Source organism: Medicago sativa, chromosome 5, assembly GCF_051527215.1.
Source record: "Medicago sativa cultivar Bolivia chromosome 5, Bolivia_mono, whole genome shotgun sequence".
Lineage (NCBI taxonomy): Eukaryota > Viridiplantae > Streptophyta > Magnoliopsida > Fabales > Fabaceae > Medicago > Medicago sativa.
Window position 1 is genome coordinate 77626244 of NC_140753.1, and position 20137 is coordinate 77646380.

General features: G+C 32.7%; 3 protein-coding genes across 3 annotated transcripts; 1 reads left to right on the top strand and 2 right to left on the bottom strand.

Moving 5' to 3' along the window:
• Nucleotides 1-129: 129 nt before the first annotated feature.
• Nucleotides 130-1259, bottom strand: LOC146925275 (uncharacterized). The gene has a single exon (XM_085710241.1). It carries the CDS (start codon nt 1124-1126, stop codon nt 197-199), a length of 930 nt encoding a protein of 309 aa, XP_085566367.1. The 5' UTR covers nt 1127-1259; the 3' UTR covers nt 130-196.
• A 971-nt stretch (nt 1260-2230) lies between these two features.
• Nucleotides 2231-10288, bottom strand: LOC146925276 (kinesin-like protein KIN-14F). The gene is made up of 16 exons (XM_085710240.1): nt 9774-10288; nt 8257-8564; nt 7258-7620; nt 6867-6935; nt 6506-6730; nt 6334-6415; nt 6126-6221; nt 5863-6042; nt 5590-5696; nt 4922-5102; nt 4656-4818; nt 4314-4567; nt 4024-4187; nt 3750-3941; nt 2773-3455; nt 2231-2686 (listed from the first exon to the last, which is right to left on the bottom strand). The coding sequence occupies exons 1-16, from the start codon at nt 9922-9924 to the stop codon at nt 2530-2532; spliced, it is 3375 nt and encodes a 1124-aa protein (XP_085566366.1). The 5' UTR covers nt 9925-10288; the 3' UTR covers nt 2231-2529.
• Nucleotides 10289-15081: 4793 nt separating this feature from the next.
• Nucleotides 15082-17454, top strand: LOC146925277 (F-box protein CPR1-like). Its single transcript, XM_085710242.1, has 2 exons — nt 15082-16465; nt 17087-17454. Exon 1 carries the CDS (start codon nt 15192-15194, stop codon nt 16437-16439), a length of 1248 nt encoding a protein of 415 aa, XP_085566368.1. The 5' UTR covers nt 15082-15191; the 3' UTR covers nt 16440-16465; nt 17087-17454.
• The last annotated feature ends 2683 nt before the right edge of the window (nt 17455-20137 follow it).

Below are 20137 nucleotides of genomic sequence, written 5' to 3' on the forward strand. Positions count from 1 at the left end.
TGAGCCCTATTGAAACGATACTTTTTTTTTTTTTATAACTCTAAATCAAATCAAATGCTAATAATTGAAACGATACTTTTTTTTTTTTATAACTCTAAATCAAATCAAATGCTAATAAAGAAGATAATGTATGAAACTAAAACTTTTACTACCAAAAAAAGAATGCAACACTTCTACAGAATACTGACAATGAATTTCAATCCATTCTCCAAGCATACAGAAAGTGAAGAAAACTTTTGGTGGATGAATTCTCGTCTACTAAGTCATAGCTACAACTATCCTCATTTCTTTCTGTGTATTCTCTGCTATTAGAATCATTTGTATCTTCCAAAATTCCCGGCTTGAAAATAAACACGGCAGGGCCTGAACCAAGGTCATTGAACAACCAATCATGCACATCCCAAAAGATTTGCACAGGTAAATTATTCACCATTACTACTTCATTTCCTCTAAATTTCCAATTCAGGTTCATTATTCTACTAGCCAACATTCCATCTATGCTAATCCACATTTCTGGATCATCAGGTCCAGAAAGGGAAGTCTCGATAACGACATCATGTTCTGGTTTACCCTCTTCTAGCATGGCTCTGGTACAAAACAACTTCTTCCCTTGCACATTCTCTTTCTTGCATAACAAGGTAGCTTCTTCTGAGGATGGTTTTGATTTGGTTCGCACATAAGCATCCTTCGTTAAATCTCCAAGTAACAAAAGTACCTCTTTCTTGTAAACCAAGGCAACATAATAGCCTGAGCAAGGCTGTGGATTTGTGGAGAATTTTGCGTGTCGAAAATCCCAATATACATCTACTCTTGCACCTTCTATTTCAAAGGATTTGAGACCTTTTTTCCCCCAAGATTGTCCGGATGCTAAATCAATCTTGCAGGTAAATTTGTTTTCTTCAGAAGGTTCTTCGACGCTCATGGAAAGGGAATGTTCTGTGAGGTTTTTGCACCATGTCGCTGCTACACTGCGAAACAAATCTCCTAATTTTATTTGATAGACATAGGTAACAAAACTATGAGGGGTTAAATTTTGGATGGCCTTATCCTTTGAAGATTTTTTCCATGGTGACGGCTCAGGAATGCTCATCGGCACAACTTCGACAAGAGAATTAGCTGTTGGCATTGAGCATCGGCTATATAACTCGGGCAACAACTCAAGATTGAGCCTGCAAATGTTTATGATTTTCTTATAGGATTGAAAGTTGATCCTCTTTGTCCTCTAATGAAATTGTTATATAAAAGAGACTTATAATAGGTAAAACCATAGAAATTTCCTACAAATAGAACAACAATAACAATGAATAATCATCATCATTCACCTCTTGTAGATTCAAAACAAGAAAAACTAGAAAGGAGTTGTTGATCAGGGATTGAATTATAAATCAATAGCATTGTAAAGAAACGATATGCAACATAATAGCTGTAACATTCTGAAATATGTGAAAACTAAGAATCGTTATGAGGAATAAAATATATGCCGAGGATGTTAATGAGGTGCCAACAACATTAGTTTCTTCTTTTTATTGTTGTTATCTATTAATAGGTTATTGTTCTTAAGTTGAAAATAAAAGCGAGTCGCAAAGCTACTAATTATAGTAAATGTCACGTTTAGAAGAAAGCTAGCAAGGTGCTAGTCGAGATGTTATTTTGAGATTTAAATATAGGGTGTTATAAATACTTGTTACTATATATTCGCATATGACAATTTACGTCTGTTTATTGCCAAAAAAAAATAATAATAAACTAACTGTAAAACCTGTTATGAACAAGTTAATATTAGGGACTTCAAAATAAGCCCCTTGGTAACTCAACTATCATAGAAATGACCAAAGGGGGTTTGATAATTAATTACTAATTCAATAAATATTTTGTTGGTAGGTATGTCAACAATAAAGCAGTTTCATATCCGATGAAAATAGATTAGTCGAATAACATGTTTCATGTCCAAACCAGTTGTGTGATTGCTCTTAACCGATTGTGATGATCCCTCAAGATTCAGACACCCCTTATGAGCTAACATGTTTATCATATGAATATGAATTTATATATAAGTTGTTTATAAACTTTATACAATCAAATCAAAAGAAGAAATGCACTAAACCTTGAATAGGCACAACATAAACTGTTTCTACAAGTTATCTTGAGAGAAATTGTAAAAATAATCTAAAAATGACTTCTAAACATATCATATATTATTTTACAAATTTGTTTAACACTCAAGCATGTGTTTGTCATAAAATAAGACCAATTAAACTATTTAATGGGTAGTTTAGTTCAAGGAATACAAAAAATAAACCTTAACAAAAAATATTGTGTCCTATAGAACAACACTTCATGATTTCAGAAGTATAATAGATACCATTTTAAATTACAAAGGAGCATGACAAAACACAAAATAGATAAAGATCACACAAACTGATCTTAAGGCCTCAAAGTCTATAAGAAAATCATGTGAGGTGGTACTTCAACATGCACATCAATACATTATATAAATTAAAAAATATATATATTAACCTGAAATCTTCATTATAATACAAAAAACTTTCCTCGTGGTGTTGACCGGCTTCTTTTAAATTCATGCATAGATGTATTGGTTCCTTCCTTAAGATTGCGGCCTTGAACATTTAGAGGTTTGTTTTCAACTTTACTAGCAGACAATGGTTCAGCTTCTTGCATAATTCTTCTGCATGTGACCAAAATAAATGCTTATTTATGGTTTCCAAAGATAAAACTAAGAGTAGAAAATTTCAGTGGTTCTTTTAGCCATACCTTGATTCATGGTTCTGAGAATTCCTTGAGATGTTGTGACGCATCTTTTTAACACTTAATACACCATTCACTGCAGACTCCATAAGAGTAAAGTCATTTTCTGGCTCAGAATAATCACACTTTTGAGCCGCCTCCACGATTTCACTAGCAATATCCATGTCAGGAATCGATTTAGGTATTAAATCGGTCTTTTGAATCCTAAAGGGCGATCGTTGATGATGTTTTGCCTTGACCTTACTATCAGCTTTGCTATTCCTAACACCACTTTGTCTTACTGCCGCAAATGGTTGTTTGACCTGTTGCTCTTCGTGTTCTTGATGAACTTTCCTGAAGCTAACTTTCTGGGCGTTAAAGAGAGGTTCATAAACGAAATCGTGCTTCACCGGCTCTTGTGGTGTCATTGTCATCGTGACAAGAGGTTTATTTACTGGCGCTGTTCTAGCTGGAAATGGATGCTTCGAAATTGGTTGGTTTTCTAGATTGTCGATTTTGGTCTTGCTTTTAATGACAGAACCTCTATCAGTAGATAGTGATCTCCTAATTGGAGGTGATGGTGATCTGCCCCTCCCTGTACTCACTGACTTTTCTTCAGACAAAAGAGACATTTTTGGTATGGAATCCTTGTCCATAAATGTTGAGGGAAATCTTGGCCTTCTTTGTTTACCCGAAGAATAATTTTTAGCCTGAAAATATAATTTCAATTTAGAAAATGCAAAGTAAGAACTTCAGTATGCTATATAGAACCAACACTTCAAAGAGATGGTGTGTCTGGTATCTGACACGTTTCACTGTCTGACGTGTGAAGTTACACATGATTACTTTCATTTCATTTTCTTAAACTATTACCGGTGTCTACATGCAAGTGTCGTGTCTGGTGTTTGTGTCTGTGTCAGCGCTTCATAGTTAGTATGACATATTAGCCAAGTATTACTTTAAACAAAAATGTATTATAAATGGTTGTGTGCGCATTCAATAACCTCAGAGCTTCTATCATCCATGGATCTTTGACTATTTTCAGGCTTGATGCTGCCACTGGTACTATATTTGGGCATACGGAAAGGTGAAACAGCTCTTGGTTTCTGAGATTCCGTGACATTCCGTGCATTTCCAGTTTTCCATTGCTCCAGTTCAGTTTCTTTCCTCTCCAATGCCGATTTGATATTTGATATCTATAAAATGTTCAAACTGGTATAATATTGGCAGAGTTGTATAGAAAATTGCATTAGTTAGTAGTATGGTAGAAAAACAAACCTCTTCCTTGAGCTCTCGGATTTCACCGGTTTCTTTATTAGATTTAGCAGCCCCAAGTTCAATGGATGCAACCCTCTCAGCAAACTTCAATGTGCTAATTGTCTCCCCAAGAGCATTGATTTCAGGATTTATATGAACAAACATCAAAGTTTTTGCATGGCCACCTATTAATATGAAGAAAACACAGACAATGTTGTTATTTAATAGAAAATCGCTACGTTCCCACATGATCTTATCAAGTTATTTTTATCCAAATATATTAAATATCAATATTCAGATATTATGGTTACCTAATGAATCTTGTAAAACTTGTGTAAGCTTGCTATTTCTGTAAGGAATATGTTGACTCTTCTGTGCCAAAGCAGAGATAACATCGCCAAGTGCAGACAGTGATTTGTTAATATGTTGAGCCTCCTTTAGTCTCTCGCCAACAGCCTCAGATTTCTCCACTCTCTCACTTCCAGCCAAATCCACAAGATGGAGACAACCCTTCAAAACTGAATTAGAAATTAAGTCCATTCCTCTGACGTGAACTGTCAACACACTGCAATTATAGGTAGCACCAACAGTTAAATATGTTTAATTATGGTTTGCGTAGCCATCTATCTGCAACAGTGAGGAAGATATTTTACCTATGAGATCGACTGCTTCGCTCATTTAGAGCGGTTGCACCAACAGCACGATTCCTCTGACCAATTTTCATTAAATCAAGAACATCTTGAGTACAACTAACCGGAACCAAACATGCATCAGGCACATTCAGACCATTCAATTGAGAGTTGTTTCGTATTTCTAATGTATATATTGTCAAGGAAATGAACCAAAAATTAAAGAATTTGATGTTTATATAGATAAAGTGAAATAAAATAAATACAGCAAATATGGTCTTGTGAAGGATATCTTCTGTTAGAGCCATCACTGACTAGTAAATCTCTCACTTGTTCATTGTATATTTCAATCATCTGGACGCCAACTTCATATTTTATTGCATCTGATCTTTCCTTTGATATATGAAATAAGTCACGCAAAGCCCTATAGTTTACACCCCATGTCTCTTCAGTCATAAAATCTGGACCACTCTATACAAGCAGAAAATCCAGTTAATTACCTTGAAATATTATTTAATGCAAATGAAAACATATGGTATATTCTTGATTTCTGAGTTCCATAAATAGTACACTCATTGTGCTGCTGAAAACGTATTAAATGCAAATTTCTGAGTATAAGCTGTCCAGTTAAGGTGTTCGATGAAAACATTCAATAAAGGTTGGTTAAAATTCGTCTCCTTTTTCAGTAGAAATGTCTCCAAACCAAAGTACAAACTAGGTAAGTAGAATTCTGTACTATAAGAAATCATATGGTATATTCTTGATTTCATACGTCCATAAAGTGCACCACAGAAATATATTGAACTTGAGCAAGTATGTGGTTCCACTGGTTCGCAACTAGTATAAGAAAGCTGTTGATTCAATCGATTGGAATTACTCTGATTGAAGTGAATGATTGATTAATGTGACATTATTATGTGATAGACTCTATAACATTAATAGATGGCTATAACATTACCATTGTGTAGGTTTTCCCTGAGCCAGTTTGTCCATATGCAAAGATGCATGCATTATAACCATCTAAAACAGATCTGACCAATGGCTGAGTATCAACATATATTTGTTCTGTAGAAGAAAAAAATATCGTCATAAAAAGCTTCAAATAAGGTTGTAAGTTCCATATTTTTAAAAAAAATAAAAAATATTTGTAACACATACTTCACAGTATGATAAGAAACAAGTAGAACAAAGTATTACATTTTGGAATAATATGTCAAAAATAAAAAAATACCTTGTGTGGCATTTGTTGGGAAGACCTTATTGAATGAAAATACTTTTCTAGCATCTTTTCCCTGCTTAAGGGGATTCACAATCATTATGTTTCCATTTTCTCCTATATAATCGACTGTAGATTGTCCATTTGATTGCCCTGGTAAGAAAGGCCTCACTCTACAATAGACCCTAATGGATCCTGTAAGACAAAATGCTTATAAATATACATAAATCATGGAAGTAGATTATTAAAAAAGTGTTTAGATTCTTATTCTTACGTACCTTTGAGGTCTATCACTTGATTGTAAAGAGAGCGGTTCTCTTCTAAAACTTTGTGGTAGGAAGAGGAGGTTACTTCAAGGCTCTTTATATGATTCTCTAAGAATTACATATATAAAACTCAAGTCAATGTTTTGAAAGAATATTTCATAAAAACATTTTATTTGCATGGAGGTAATTTCTCATGGAAAAGTGATTCTTAGATCCTTACCGAGCCTGCTCAATTCTTGGTCCCATTCAAATTGAATCTGTTTGACTTCCTTTTTTATCTCCGCCAACAAGTGCTTCATTCCCTAGAGCAAGAAAAATATCATTTGAGTGTGTGGTGCTAATCTAATCTCTCATGATAAAGCAGCTGTAGATACAATTTTGCACTAATATACCTCAAGTTGTTTCTGCTGAGCATCAATTATTTCAGCCTGTTTGGCTGAATAATTGACACTATGCTGAGTACTATCACGTTTTCCCCCACAAGTACAGAATTTAGATAAATCATTTGACGTCAAATTACTTCTTTGATTAAGATATAATGTGATAGCTTCCATGAATTCTCTCTTAGAGAGGCAGCCACTATCGCCTTTCAATATTTTCTTGAGGAAAAATGCAAGCTGCAGACAATTGTTCAGAACTATACTTTAGATGATCTTTTGAAGGAAAAGGAAAAGACTAAACTACAGTCAACTTTAATATGTGAAGTTGGAAAACAACCGAAGTGTAGGTGCTTTTACATTAACTTTGAAGTACCTGAGTGCCTTGAGAAACAAGTAACGTTGAGAAATCCCTTACTATCTTGCTGAGAAATGTATCAATAACCTACAAAATTTTACCTAATCAAATAAGATTGCACGAACCTTTACACATGAATTCAATTTCTTAAAAAAAATAATCTAATTTCACAGTCTTATAAACTTCAGTTAGATTTTCAAACTGAAATAATACTATATTGATGCAGATGGTATTAGCCTATATCTCATATGCTCATAATATAAGTAAGAGTATTTTTTGCTTAATAATCGGTGTAATCATTTTTTTAACGATGCCCCTAGTAATCATAGAAGTCAAGCAACAAAGCTAGTGTAGATTTAAACAAGAACAGAAGACGAAAATATAGCACAATGGAAAAGATCTTACCGACCATTGCATTGAGCGGTAGATCTTCAGCCTCATCAGTCTCTCTAACGAAAGCCTGGAGAAGTTTGAGTCCAAAATGATCAAACAAGAAAGTCAGAGCACTAGCAGTTCTGGTTTCTTCAATTGAGACCTCTGGAGACATATGAAGAAATTCAAGCAACTGTTGATACTGTGAGGACTGAAACTCATCAAGGGACTCATCAGCACTTTCACTGCCCGATATAGAGGAAGAAGGAGTTCCTTTGGGAAAAGACGTAATCCTGACAGTTCCTCCATACCTCCAAACCCCAACTCCACCTGATAGCTTCCATTCATAATACCCTTTCAAACAGAGAATGCAGTCCACAACTTTACTAGATGAACCACCCTACAATCACACAGAAACAAACGCTAACCTCAAAAATTAGAAAGTTTGAAAATTAAGTGGAAATTGAGACTCTTATAATTTTGGCTTAGTCCTAATTCAACACCAAAAACTAGCTCATATGATAGTTGCCCTTCGGACCATATGAGTATGACTATCTAATATTAGTCTCTAAAGTCTCAACTCACCCCGTCACACCCACGGCTGAACATCTGACTGAACCTTGCAGGACTAGACAAGTGGTCTAACAGATAAGATAGACTTTCATAACAATTTAGAATTTGGACTTAGGACTAACTAAATATCAAAAGCTAGGTCATGGTGAGAGTTGTCCCACTTATAACTGATAATTTATGAAAATGGAAATAATTGAATGTAACCACATGTGTCTATGTCTCGTTAGTGTAGACACGTGCACGTGTTGGACACGAATATGGTTTCTAGAGAAAATAGGCCTGTTAAAATGGTGTGTTTTGTTAGGAGGCAAGTAAAGTTTGACTAAAGATTATTTCAGCCAGTATTTAAACTTACTCTCTAACCATGTCATATATCTAACTCTAAACTTAGACAAAGTAGCATAGCATATTGAATGGAATATCAAAGGAAATTTTACCATCGCTACGAATTCAAAATTCGAACCTTTTCCAAATCAGAAGCTTCAAAGGTCAAAAGGGTCATATCCCTAACGGCATCAAGAAAATTCTTCATGTTCTCAAAATACTGAATGGCAGAGTGTGCTAGTCCATCAGGAGTGTGAACAGCAGGGAGTGGATTGTCCACCACCTTGAGGACAGCACCCGGATTGATTTTGTTGAGAACGTTGCAGAGAATGAGGCCATTGCGGAGAGCGAGGCAGAACTCTTCTTCGGAGGGTTGTTTGGAGAGTGATGAAGAAGCTACATTGTCCATTTCTCGAAGCCATTCTGCTGCTTCATTCCTCCTTGATGCTGCAATGGATGCAAACACAACAATATAGTTTCAAAATTTTAGTAAGTACCATTTTAAAAGTAATTTCAAGCTTGCAACGGTTTTTCTAAAAAAAATTACAAAGATTTTGGTTTGGACATTATAAAGGTATCTCATTTCATGATAGAACATTAGAACATATATTTAAATATATTTATAGGCCTCAATAATTTAGAGTTAATTTCTCTTTAAATTTTTTGTCATTTTTTACTTTCAAAACATGAGTAAAAAACTCTCAAAATATAAAATAAAATACATTCATGAAGTACTAAAAGTTTACTATTTCAGTGCACCAAAAATAAAACAATATAAGTTCACTATTTTAGATATACAACAACCAAATCTTATCCCACTAAGTGGGATCAACTCACTATTTTATAAATGTAAGATAATATACAAAAAATAAATAAAAAAATAAATAAATAAATAAATATATATATATATATATATATATATATATATATATATATATATATATATATATAGCATAGATGAAATAAAATATATTTATGTTAATGCAATAAATATTATGTAACAGAACGAATTTTAAGTTAGGTTTTACTACTGAGACTAATTTAAAAATGTACTAGCTCCAATACAAAATTTCTATTTTAAACTTCTTAACATGTGCAAATTTGGACATTATAGAAAAACCCTTAATATATAATATAATTTTTTAAATGGTATCATCTGTAAAAAGTTTAACAGTGTTGTTTGAAAGTACACATCCTAAGTCCTAACAACTTGAATGAAGTAATTTTTTGAAAATGTAGATGGTGGAAATAATTGATGTAAGCAAAGAATCTGAATGAAGTTGTAAGCAAAATAAGAATCTGAATGAAGATTCTGTTTAGAGTTTTGAATTGGTTGAGAGTAAAATCCGCAACATAATATAGTCTCTAAGAGTTATCAAATTTACAAAATAGCCCCTTGAAATTTTGAAAATTTACAAATTGATCTCTGTTTTTCATATTTTGAAATTGATTTCTCACCAACTTTTGTAATTTCTTCTTATAATAGTTTTATAATTTTAACCAACATTTTACTATAACACACACCATTTTGACTAAACTTCTGAATAAGTGTTAGAGGTTAACTAAAATAGTCATAATCATAGATAGGAAGAATTAGGTGACACAAGTAGGAAATACAATGACACACTACACAGTATTACTAATTTATTTACTAACCTGCTTCCTCTGCTTTCCTGTAAGCCAATTCATGATCATTGATCTCCTCACTCACTTCACTGTTGTTAAAAACTGAACCCTTCAAATTCAATATTCTCTTTGATGATGGAGATGCGAAAATTGAGCTTAGTAAGCTACTCTCCTGAGGCATACTATTTCTAATTATTTCTTCCACTCTGAAAATGAAAGCATGCTTTTATAAAATCAAAATTAATAATAATGCAGTTTCTTTAGTGCTTGAATTAATAATCTACCCATGAAGCCCTCACACATTGGTAAAATTCTAAAGAAATAAATGATTACATGCATCAGTATCGAACACCGAAACGTGTCGTCGGACACACATCAGAAGTGTTGGTGTGTGTTACAGAGTAATCTACTTACAAGAAAGATATATACTTTACCTGGGAAAGTGAAAGAAAGTGTAAAGAGATGGGATCTAATCTAAGAGAGACAAGAATTGAAGAAGCAAGGTTCTCGTGACTGAGTTTTAATGAATAATGAGCAGAGCATTCAAAATTTTACCATACTAAGAGGCTTATATTAAATGTTTTGTTTCAATGTGAGTGAGTGTTAATGCCCGTTGTGTTTTTTGTTTTCATAAATAAAAAAAAAAAAAAAAAAAGGTAAAACAGAGATTTTAAAAACTGAAACCGAAACCTTTGTAATTTCAATTTCAAAAAAACGTTGGTTGGTGTCTCCGTCGTTTGTTGTTGTCTTTGAAAGTATCAAAGTCGTATCTGACGTGGCATGAGATTATATGTGAAAAATGAAATGTTGTCTTACGTGGGACCCTTTGATCAACGGCATCATCCGGTTTAAATCATAACGGTGAAGTGTTTCTTAAATGGGAAGAGTTTTTTTGAATTACTTACTAGTACCTCCTTTATTATAAGTTTTTTATTTTAAGATTATATAATGCCAATGACACTGTTTAAGGAGACTAATATAATAAAAAAAGTATTAAAACTTTTTTTTTTGAGGTAAATTTTTTTTTTGATTAAAACTTGTATAGTCAAATTTTCTACTTTTGTTTTTCTTAACTAGCGGTCTAAGATGGTGTACTAGTTAATATAATCTCATATACTACTAACTTATCATATCTCATTAACGATAGATACTACTCACACCTCAAAAAACTCAAGTTACATCTTGGAATGACCAATATACACTTTAGCTGAAATAAAAATTTCAATTTAATCCAAAACTCTTTCATCATAGGTCTCGCGTAATCACTCAAACACTGTATATTAGTTCACGTATTACATTGGTTAATATAAACTAAATTACATAAATTAAGTTTATGTGTGTGTATGTATAAATATGTTCACACGCACTCTACATAAGTTGTACATACGTAAAATCAAATTACGGTTAACAAATGTAGATCTCATATCAAAACAAGAAAAACACAACAAGCAAGTAATAAATAGAAACTTTTCTTCCTTCAAAAAAAAAAAAATAGAAACTTTTCAATAATGAAATTCACTAACCTTTATGAATAGAGTATCAATCAATAAAAAAGATGTTTTTTTTTAAGAAGCTAAAGGCACTAGGGAGAATCGAACCTGAACCTCGAGGAGGAGCATACTCCCAGGTCCCAAGCCAATGCCACTAGGCCAACCCAAGTGGGTTCAATAAAAAAGATGTTGATTCAATCTTTGATCTTGATTGTACATCTATGGTGGTTTGTGGGTGAAAGAGGGTGAGGGTTCAGAATGATCATGAAAAAGGGGTTTTAGAAATTCACATGGAGAGGACAATTTTGGTATTATTATAAATTTTTAAGTAAATTTAGGTGTAACTAATGTTGGCTTCCAATGATCTTGGTTTACTGTGTGAGACAAAACAGACACTGACAAGATTTTTTGACATGAAAGATCTTGGAGAGGCTTCTTTCGTTTTAGGAATTGAGATTCATAGAGATAGATCGCGTCACACGCTTGGATTATCTCAAAAGGCTTACATTAATAGAATCTTAGAAAGATTTAATATGCAGAAAAGTAAACCTGGTGAAGTTTCATGTGAGAAAATTAACAATATTATATGAGATAGAACACACTTATTAAGGTTAGAAAGAGTCTTTGTTAACGATGTATATATTTTTATTATAGATTACAAACATCGTTTAATGAATGAATCTAAAATGAATGAATCTATATATTTTTTTTAAGTAAACATGTTATTAAATTTTGTACATTTACTCTATAAATTAAACTCAACACATTTTTTTTTTTTTGTGTTTCTTAACATCATAATTAGCCTCAAAGTCAAACTACTTTTTTTGTTTTTATATCAACCTTAAATAGAACGAACACAGTAGTAAAAAACATTTTTTTGTACGTAAAAATAGGTGAGAACTACGTTACCCTCTCTTGTTTAGGGGGTAATTACGCTCTCATGATATCAACCAATCAAAATATATTATGCATAGACAACATTAAATGTGAAATAAATGAATCAATTTTTTCTAAAAATAAAAAAGTTAATCTTAATCATAAGGTAACTTTTAATACTTTTAATTTTTATTTAGAGTAAATTACACTTCCCTCTTCTCTTATGTTAAAATATACACTTCCCTCCCTTTAAAAATAAAATCTACACTCCTCTCCCTATAAGATGATTGAATTACAACTCTCTCCCTTAATAATTAAATATGTACTACACTTTAATCTATTTTAACATAAATAAATATTTTTATGATATATACTAATTTTGAACCACCATTTAAGAAAAATAAATTCATTTCTTTATAATTTAAATATCAATGGTAATTAAACTTAAATATTTTGCTATTAAGTTTATAATTTATAGTATAAAACTAATTTTTAAATAACCATATTTTACTGTATTTAGTAATTATTGTAATTTTATTTTTTGGTTGTTTCATATTTTATAATAGGGTTTAAAACTTTATGTTAATGTAATTGTGAATAAAAAATAGCGAAAAATATGTATTCAAATTTTGATTATGTTAAAATAGACCCGCAGTACTTTTTTTTTAAGTGTGTTAGATTATTTTATTTTTTTTGCTAGATTATTAAAAAAAATATTGAGGAGGTAAAGTGTAGATTTTAACATAAGAAGAGAGAGGAATGTAATTCAAGCTTCTCTTAAGGGAGGGGAATGAAATGTTTTCTAATATGTTTAGAATAAGGGGGGAGGGAAGTGTATATTTTAACATGAGAGGGAAGGGGAGTGTAATTCAAGAATCTTTTAGGGGAGAAGAGTGTAATTTACTCTTTTATTTAATTATATTAAGGTGTTCAATCTTAATTAATTTACACTACAAGATTTATAACAAATAAAAATTTTACATCAAATTTCTTTCATCTAGATGTCCTTAAATTCATCACTTACATTCATAAATTTTTTTCCATTCCACAACCCCGAACGTGAGAACAAAAACATCTCCTTCATTCAAATTTCTTCTTTATTCTTCCCTATTGATCAATTCTTGTTTCTTTTTCATTTTATTCCCATTTTGATTGTTCAATTTTGTCGTTCCAAACTGCTGCAGTTTCAAATTATAGTGAGAATTGTCGTTGTTTCTAGAACCACGTCAGGTATTGTGACTTTTTTTTTTATTTAAGCAGCCAACCTAATAAAATCTGCTAACACGCATAGACCTGCCTCACTATCAGTCAAAGCCTTTAAGTCCAAACAAAAGAACAAAAGCCTCATGACATAACCATTTCAGCAGCAACCAAAAAAAATGCTAGCAAACTCCCAAAACATCACAGCGACAACACCTTCTAGCAATCCTTAAAGTATAACGGATGACTTACTCAATTGTTATAATTAACTACCTCAAAACCAAGAAAAATCAAATCAAAAAGAAAAATCAACTCACCATACTTGACGTGGTTCTGAAAATAACGGTAATTCTCACGATATTTGGAATCAAATGAACGACGACGATTCTCACGAAAATTGAAAAATGCGGCAGTTTAGAGCGACAAAATTGAACAATCAAAATGGGAAGAAGAAATTTTATGAATGTAACCGATAACTTTAAGGACATTCAGATGAAAGAAATTTGATGTGAAATTTTAATTGTTCTAAGACAGTCTTGTAGTGTAAATTAATTACGATTGAACACCTAAATGTAGTTAAGGCAAGATTACATTAGGGGTCCTTTATCTTCTTTTTTTTTTGTAACAATTTGGTCATTTATCTTTATTTTTTTCCCGTTTAGGTCCTTTATCTCTCTTAAAAGCACATATACATCTTTTTTCTCATTTTTTTATATTAAAAATACATAATTTTATTTTTAAAAATATATTTTTATTAAAAATGAAAAAAATCCAAAAATATGATGAAGATGTTCCTCATCTTCATCTTCTTCCTTTGAATCTTCATCATCTTCTTTAAATAAAAAAAATTCTAGTAAAATATATCTCCAAATATCGTGAATTAATGTTATATTAACCTCAAATCTTCTTTTAAACACAAAAATCAAAACCTTAATTTCACAAATGTTGCAAGGCGGATGGTGGAGGCTTAGTCACTGGCGGAAGGGTTAGGCTTTACAAAAGTTAAGATTGTTCGGGAAACAACAAAATTGATGTGCAAAGCTGCTCTCAATTTTGGGGTTATTTTTATGCCGGGTTTGAATATTGAGTTAGAAAATAATAATAATATACGGTGTGACAATTTATATAACTAATTTTTTTTTGTGACGAAACTAAATCTCTTTTCTATAGGGTTTTGATTTTTGTGTTTAAAAGAAGATTTGAGGTGAACATAACATTAATTCATGATATTTGGATATATATTTGTGTAGAATTTTTTCTGAATCAATGAAGATGATGAAGATTCAAAGAAAGAAGATGGAGATGATGAACATCTTCATCATATTTCTGGATTTTTTTTTCATTTTTAATAAAAATATATTTTAAAAAATGAAATTATGTATTTTTTTGATAAAAAAATGAGAAAATGGATGTATATGTGATTTTATGAGAGATAAAAGATCTAAACGGAAAAAAATAAAGATAAAGGACCAAAGTGTTACAAATCAATAAGATAAATGACCTATAATGTAATCTTGTCTATAATTAAATAAAAATTAAAAGTATTAAAAGTTACCTAAAATTGATTTTTTTTTATAGAAAAAATTTACTCATTTATTTGACATTTAATGTTGCCAATGTATATTACATTTTGATTGGTTGATATCATGAGAGGGTAAATACCCTCTAAACAAGAGAGGGTAATCTAGAAAAAACCGTAAAAATATAAATCTTTGGAAGAACGGATAAATATAAACACATTAATTACTTGATTTCCGAAACAGATCACAACGTTATTATCGCTGAAAAAGCTCGTTATCATTAGGATTTCGGAATAGATTTCGGAAATGCATGCAGACTGCACTATACATCTTTCTCCTCTTAATCACCCTCAAAGCTGTGGATGGACAATTCACTGGCTGTTGCTGTCATTGACGAAAAGGTTTGCATCGATTTACCTCATGATCTTGTGCTCTTCATTTTGTCAAAACTGCCTTTAAAATCATTGAAGCGGTTTCTATGTGTATGCAAATCATGGTCTCTCTTATTCGAAAATCCCAATTTCATGATGATGTACTACGACAATATTTTATGTAATATTCATTCTGATTATGATGATACATTTCTCGTCTTACATAAACTGCCTTTTGATTATTATCATGGCCAGCATTGTGAGTTTTATTGGCTCTCTGGTGAGAGGTTTGAGGATCGGGTTAAATTAGATTGGCCACCTCAATTTCAGGATATTGATATTAATATTTATGTTGTGGGCTGTGTTAGTATTAATGGCATACTTTGTCTCAAACAAGGATTTAAATATACCCGTCAAGTTGTGTTGTGGAACCCAACTACTCGTGACTCTAAGGCCATCCCTCCCAGCCCTGTTGAGAACATAAGACCTAATCGGACTCCTTTCTTCTTTCTTCATGGTTTTGGCTATGATCGCGTTAGCGATGACTATAAAGTGGTTCAAATGACAGATTATTTTCCAGACAATGATCCAGACGACGAAGAAGATTTGATATGGGAAGATAGATCTTACGATCCCTTGTGGGAGATATATTCTCTCAAAAGTAACTCTTGGAAGAAACTTGAAGTTGATATGCGTAATTGTTATTACTATACGCCTTTGCGAGGTATCGGACTCTACACGGATGGAATGTTTCATTGGTGGGCTAAAAGTGAATCCAAAAATATTGAAGAGTGTTTGTTGTCATTTGATTTTAACAATGAGGAGTTGTTTACAACACACATACCCTCAAACATGGATGGTAATTTCGATGTTGAATTCGTGGAGAGACACTTGGCGCTGTTAAATGGCACCATTACTTTGATATCAAGTTATCCAAGGGAGGCTACTTTTCGCTTATCAATTTTGGGTAAACTTGGTGTGAGAGAATCATGGATAAATCTCTTTATTGTGGGGCCGTTTCACGAGCAGTTTGGGTCGTCCTTTCCTTTTGTTGAGTCGCCCATAGGACTTGGGAAGAAGAACAACATAGTCTTCTTAAGCTTAAGAGATGATAAACTAGTTTGGGTTGATTTGAAAACTCAGAAGATCGAGGAGCTTGGTGGTGAAGGAGACAAATTTGGTTGTCATATAGGACAGTACAAAAAAGGCTTTCTTCCGATTGGAGGAATAAATCTGTAGTTGTTTTCTTTGTTTCCACCCAAGAGGTATGTGATTGGATATTAGGATTTTACCTTGTATGCAACGTAGCTTGCCAGTTGCGTCTATCATAATTATAATTATTATCAAGTGACAGGAATATGACAAAATATGAAGCCATGAGATGATATATTTTTTTATTTATAAGAACATGTGTTGATATGAATCATCTTTATCAATTTTGGTTTGAAGGGTTACTCTTTTTCTATTTACAAATTGATATGGTGTCTATTTCAAGTACAGTATGCAGGAAATATTTACACCTTTGTTTAATTTTGTGCTTTATTTGTTACTTTTACGTTCAAAATCAGTAACTAGGAACGATTAAGCTTGATGGTTTAGCAATTAAGCAAATGAGATTTCATATCGATTTTGCAAACAAAAATGTAAAAGCACCCTTGAAATAAACTAGGTAATATATAGGAAGGAAGATACAAAACAATTTTTTTTAACATATTGAAATCAAAACACATATTTTAAAGTTTTTCGTCTGGTCTTACTTCTGAAACATACATATAGATAGACTTGCAATTTTTTATTTTGCCGTGCTTACTCTTACTCACTTAGTCGTGGGATCCATTGAGTTGTCTGTTGAGGTAGTAATTTGTTGTCTCAATTTACTGTGGCAGGTGTATTTTCGTGACTGTTCTACGGTTTCATTGCAGTTGTTGAAAAGCAACTTATCTGAATTTGTGCTGCATAGTTTCCTGCCTCAAACTGTGTTGGTTCTGGTGTATTTTAATCTGCTGCGGCCTGTTTTTTCCTTACTGAAGATTTAGTCCTCTTAACTTGTGTAATTGGTACTAGTGTTGGTGTTATATTTTGATAGGGGTCTTGGTGTTGTTATTTGGCTGCACTTTCATTGCATTTGTATGCTTAGTAAGTTGAGCTAGGTTCTATATTTTGCTTAGGAAAGTTTATGTTTTCTTACCTTTAACCGCTAGTGCAGGCTTTGTACCTTTTGGCCCTTTATGGTTATTTTTTGAGATTCGGTTTAGTGGTGTTGCGTTTCAATATATTTCACTTTTTTTAAAAAAAAGCTTACTCCCTTTGCAACTAAAAGTTGCTTTGGCTACAATGCTCGATGTTTGAGGTTTAATTCAGCAATGAAAGATATACATTTCATATATAGACTATGACACATGGTTTTACTTTAGTCAAAAAAATAGCACATGTTTTTAGTCAACCTGCTTTACTGTAAATATTTACTCATATTTGAGTATACTGTAATGAGTTCTTCTATCATAACGATTTAATGTCCTCTGTTAATGCAAGTCGCTATTTGATGAAAGAATGTGGAAGTATAAGATAGTTATCAATGCCCTAACATTTTGTATCAAACTGCAAATGCGAAAGTTATAATACAATTATTAGATTTTATATCAATCGATGCTACATTAACCTTTAAATTTTTTTTCGATCTGTAACCTTTTACATATTTTAGTTTAGCAGTTTTGTTTATGCACACAGAGGGATATCTCTGATTGTAACTTAGTAAGGAGCTTGTCACCTACATGCTTATCTTAAGTATAATTTCAGTTCATATCAATATTTAGATGAAAAATTATTAATAGGGTTACATGCATTTTTGGTTATTGAATATCAAAATTGAAAACTATAGAACCGGACAAATTCATATTTCTTCAATTTTGTTCAGTTTTGGCCCAGATTAAAGAATGTCAGGTAGTTTTCATGTTCATCGGTTTTGTATAAACTATTTACCCACCTATTGAAACCAACAAAATTAAAAAAAAAAAAAAAATCGTGCTGATTTTCTCTTGAGGAAGAGTTTTGCTAGTATCTGCAGTTTTGTGTGCGCGCAAAGGATACCTATTAGGAAAGAAGAGAAATGAGAGTAAAATGATTTGTTATTGATGAATTGATCATTACAACTGGTATATATACAAAACTGTAAGTGCATGGTAACCTATCATAAGCATGCAATATATGATAAGAAGCCTAACAGCTGTAACTTGCTCAGCAAGGAATTGTAAACTAAGTGATATTATGATCACTGAGTAATATCCCCCCACAAGTTGGAGGTTGATAGATGTTAATCAAGCCCAACTTGGATAATAAGGCATGAAATGTCTTTGGAAGTAAAGCTTTTGTAAAGAAATCAGCTACTTGGTCTTGTGAAGAAACTGGTAGCAGCTTAAGTATGCCAGAATGCAGCTTCTCTCTGATCAAATGGCAATCAATTTCTAAATGTTTTGTGCGCTCATGAAACACAGGGTTAGAGGCAATGTGAATGGCACTCTGATTGTCACAATAAAGCACAGGAAGCTTGGTACAAGAGACATGCAAATCTCTGAGAAGATACAGAATCCACTGAAGCTCACAAGTAGCAGATGCAAGAGCTCTATATTCAGCCTCAGAAGAAGATCTGGATACAGTGATCTGCTTCTTTGTCCTCCATGAAATGAGAGAGCTTCCTAAAAAGAAACACTGACCAGAAATTGATTTTCTAGTGTCAAGACAGCCAGCCCAATCTGCATCTGAAAATCCTTGGAGGGCAAGAGAAGTGTTTCTGGGAAAGAACAAACCATTGCCTGGACAACCCTTGAGGTACTTTAAGACTCTGAGAGCTGCATGGTGATGAACTTGAGTTGGTTTAGAGAGAAATTGACTCAGTTGCTGGGTGATGAAAGTAATGTCTGGCCTGGTAGTGTTAAGATATAGCAGTCTACCTACTAATCTCCTATATGCAGGAATATCATCATAGAGAGGGCCAGAATCATGATGAAGCTTAACTGATGAATCTGAAGGAGTGGATACAGGTTTGGAACCTATAGTACCTGAATCATCAAGTAAGTCCAAGCAATATTTTCTCTGACATAGAGAAATACCTGATTTGGAATGTGCAACTTCAATGCCTAAGAAGTATTTTAACTGGCCCAAATCCTTGATTTTAAACAATGAATCCAAAACACATTTGATGTGAGTGAATTCCTGAAGAGAATTGCCTGCAAGGATGATGTCATCCACATAAACTAAAAGAATAGTAAATGAGGATGATGTTTTCTTCACAAACAAGGAATGATCAGAGGCTGCCTGAATGTAATCATGTTGCATGAGAGTGGAAGTTAATCTTTCATACCACTTCCTACTGGCCTGTTTCAAACCATACAAGGACTTCTGCAATTTACAAACTTGGTTTGGTTTATCAGTCTTAATGCCAGGTGGAACTATCATGTATACATCTTCTTGAAGTTCACCATGAAGAAAGGCATTATTAACATCAAGCTGATGAATGTGCCAGTTATGAATTGAAGATAAAGCAATGACCAATCTCACAGTTGTAAGCTTGGCAACTGGAGAATATGTGTCAAAGTAATCCAAGCCTTCAATCTGATTGTATCCTTTGGCCACAAGCCTAGCTTTGTATCTCTCAATTGAACCATCAGCATGAAACTTGATTTTATATATCCATCTGCAACCAATAGGCTTGACATTGGGAGGTAAATCCACAAGCTTCCAAGTACCAGTTTTCTCAAGAGCTTGAAGTTCAGCTTGCATAGCATTCTTCCAACAATCAAATTTACTTGCCTCAACATATGATGTGGGCTCAGATTGAGAGTGAAGGGACATAACAAAAGAAGAATGAGTGTTAGATAACATGTGATGAGAAACATAATGTGAAATGGGATATGTGGATGCATGAATGTTATTGCAAACAT

What these genes read in the sequence shown, in the direction of transcription:
- LOC146925277 (XM_085710242.1), top strand. Translation starts at nt 15,192, where the DNA reads ATGGACAATTCACTGGCTGTTGCTGTCATTGACGAAAAGGTTTGCATC.
- LOC146925276 (XM_085710240.1), bottom strand. Translation starts at nt 9,924, where the DNA reads ATGCCTCAGGAGAGTAGCTTACTAAGCTCAATTTTCGCATCTCCATCA. An exon ending in CAGGGAAAACCTACACAATG is followed by an intron (nt 5,103 to 5,589) that starts GTAATGTTATAG and finishes CTGCTTGTATAG; the next exon opens with AGTGGTCCAGATTTTATGAC. An exon ending in TGATGGCTCTAACAGAAGAT is followed by an intron (nt 4,819 to 4,921) that starts ATCCTTCACAAG and finishes CAATATATACAT; the next exon opens with TAGAAATACGAAACAACTCT.
- LOC146925275 (XM_085710241.1), bottom strand. Translation starts at nt 1,126, where the DNA reads ATGCCAACAGCTAATTCTCTTGTCGAAGTTGTGCCGATGAGCATTCCT.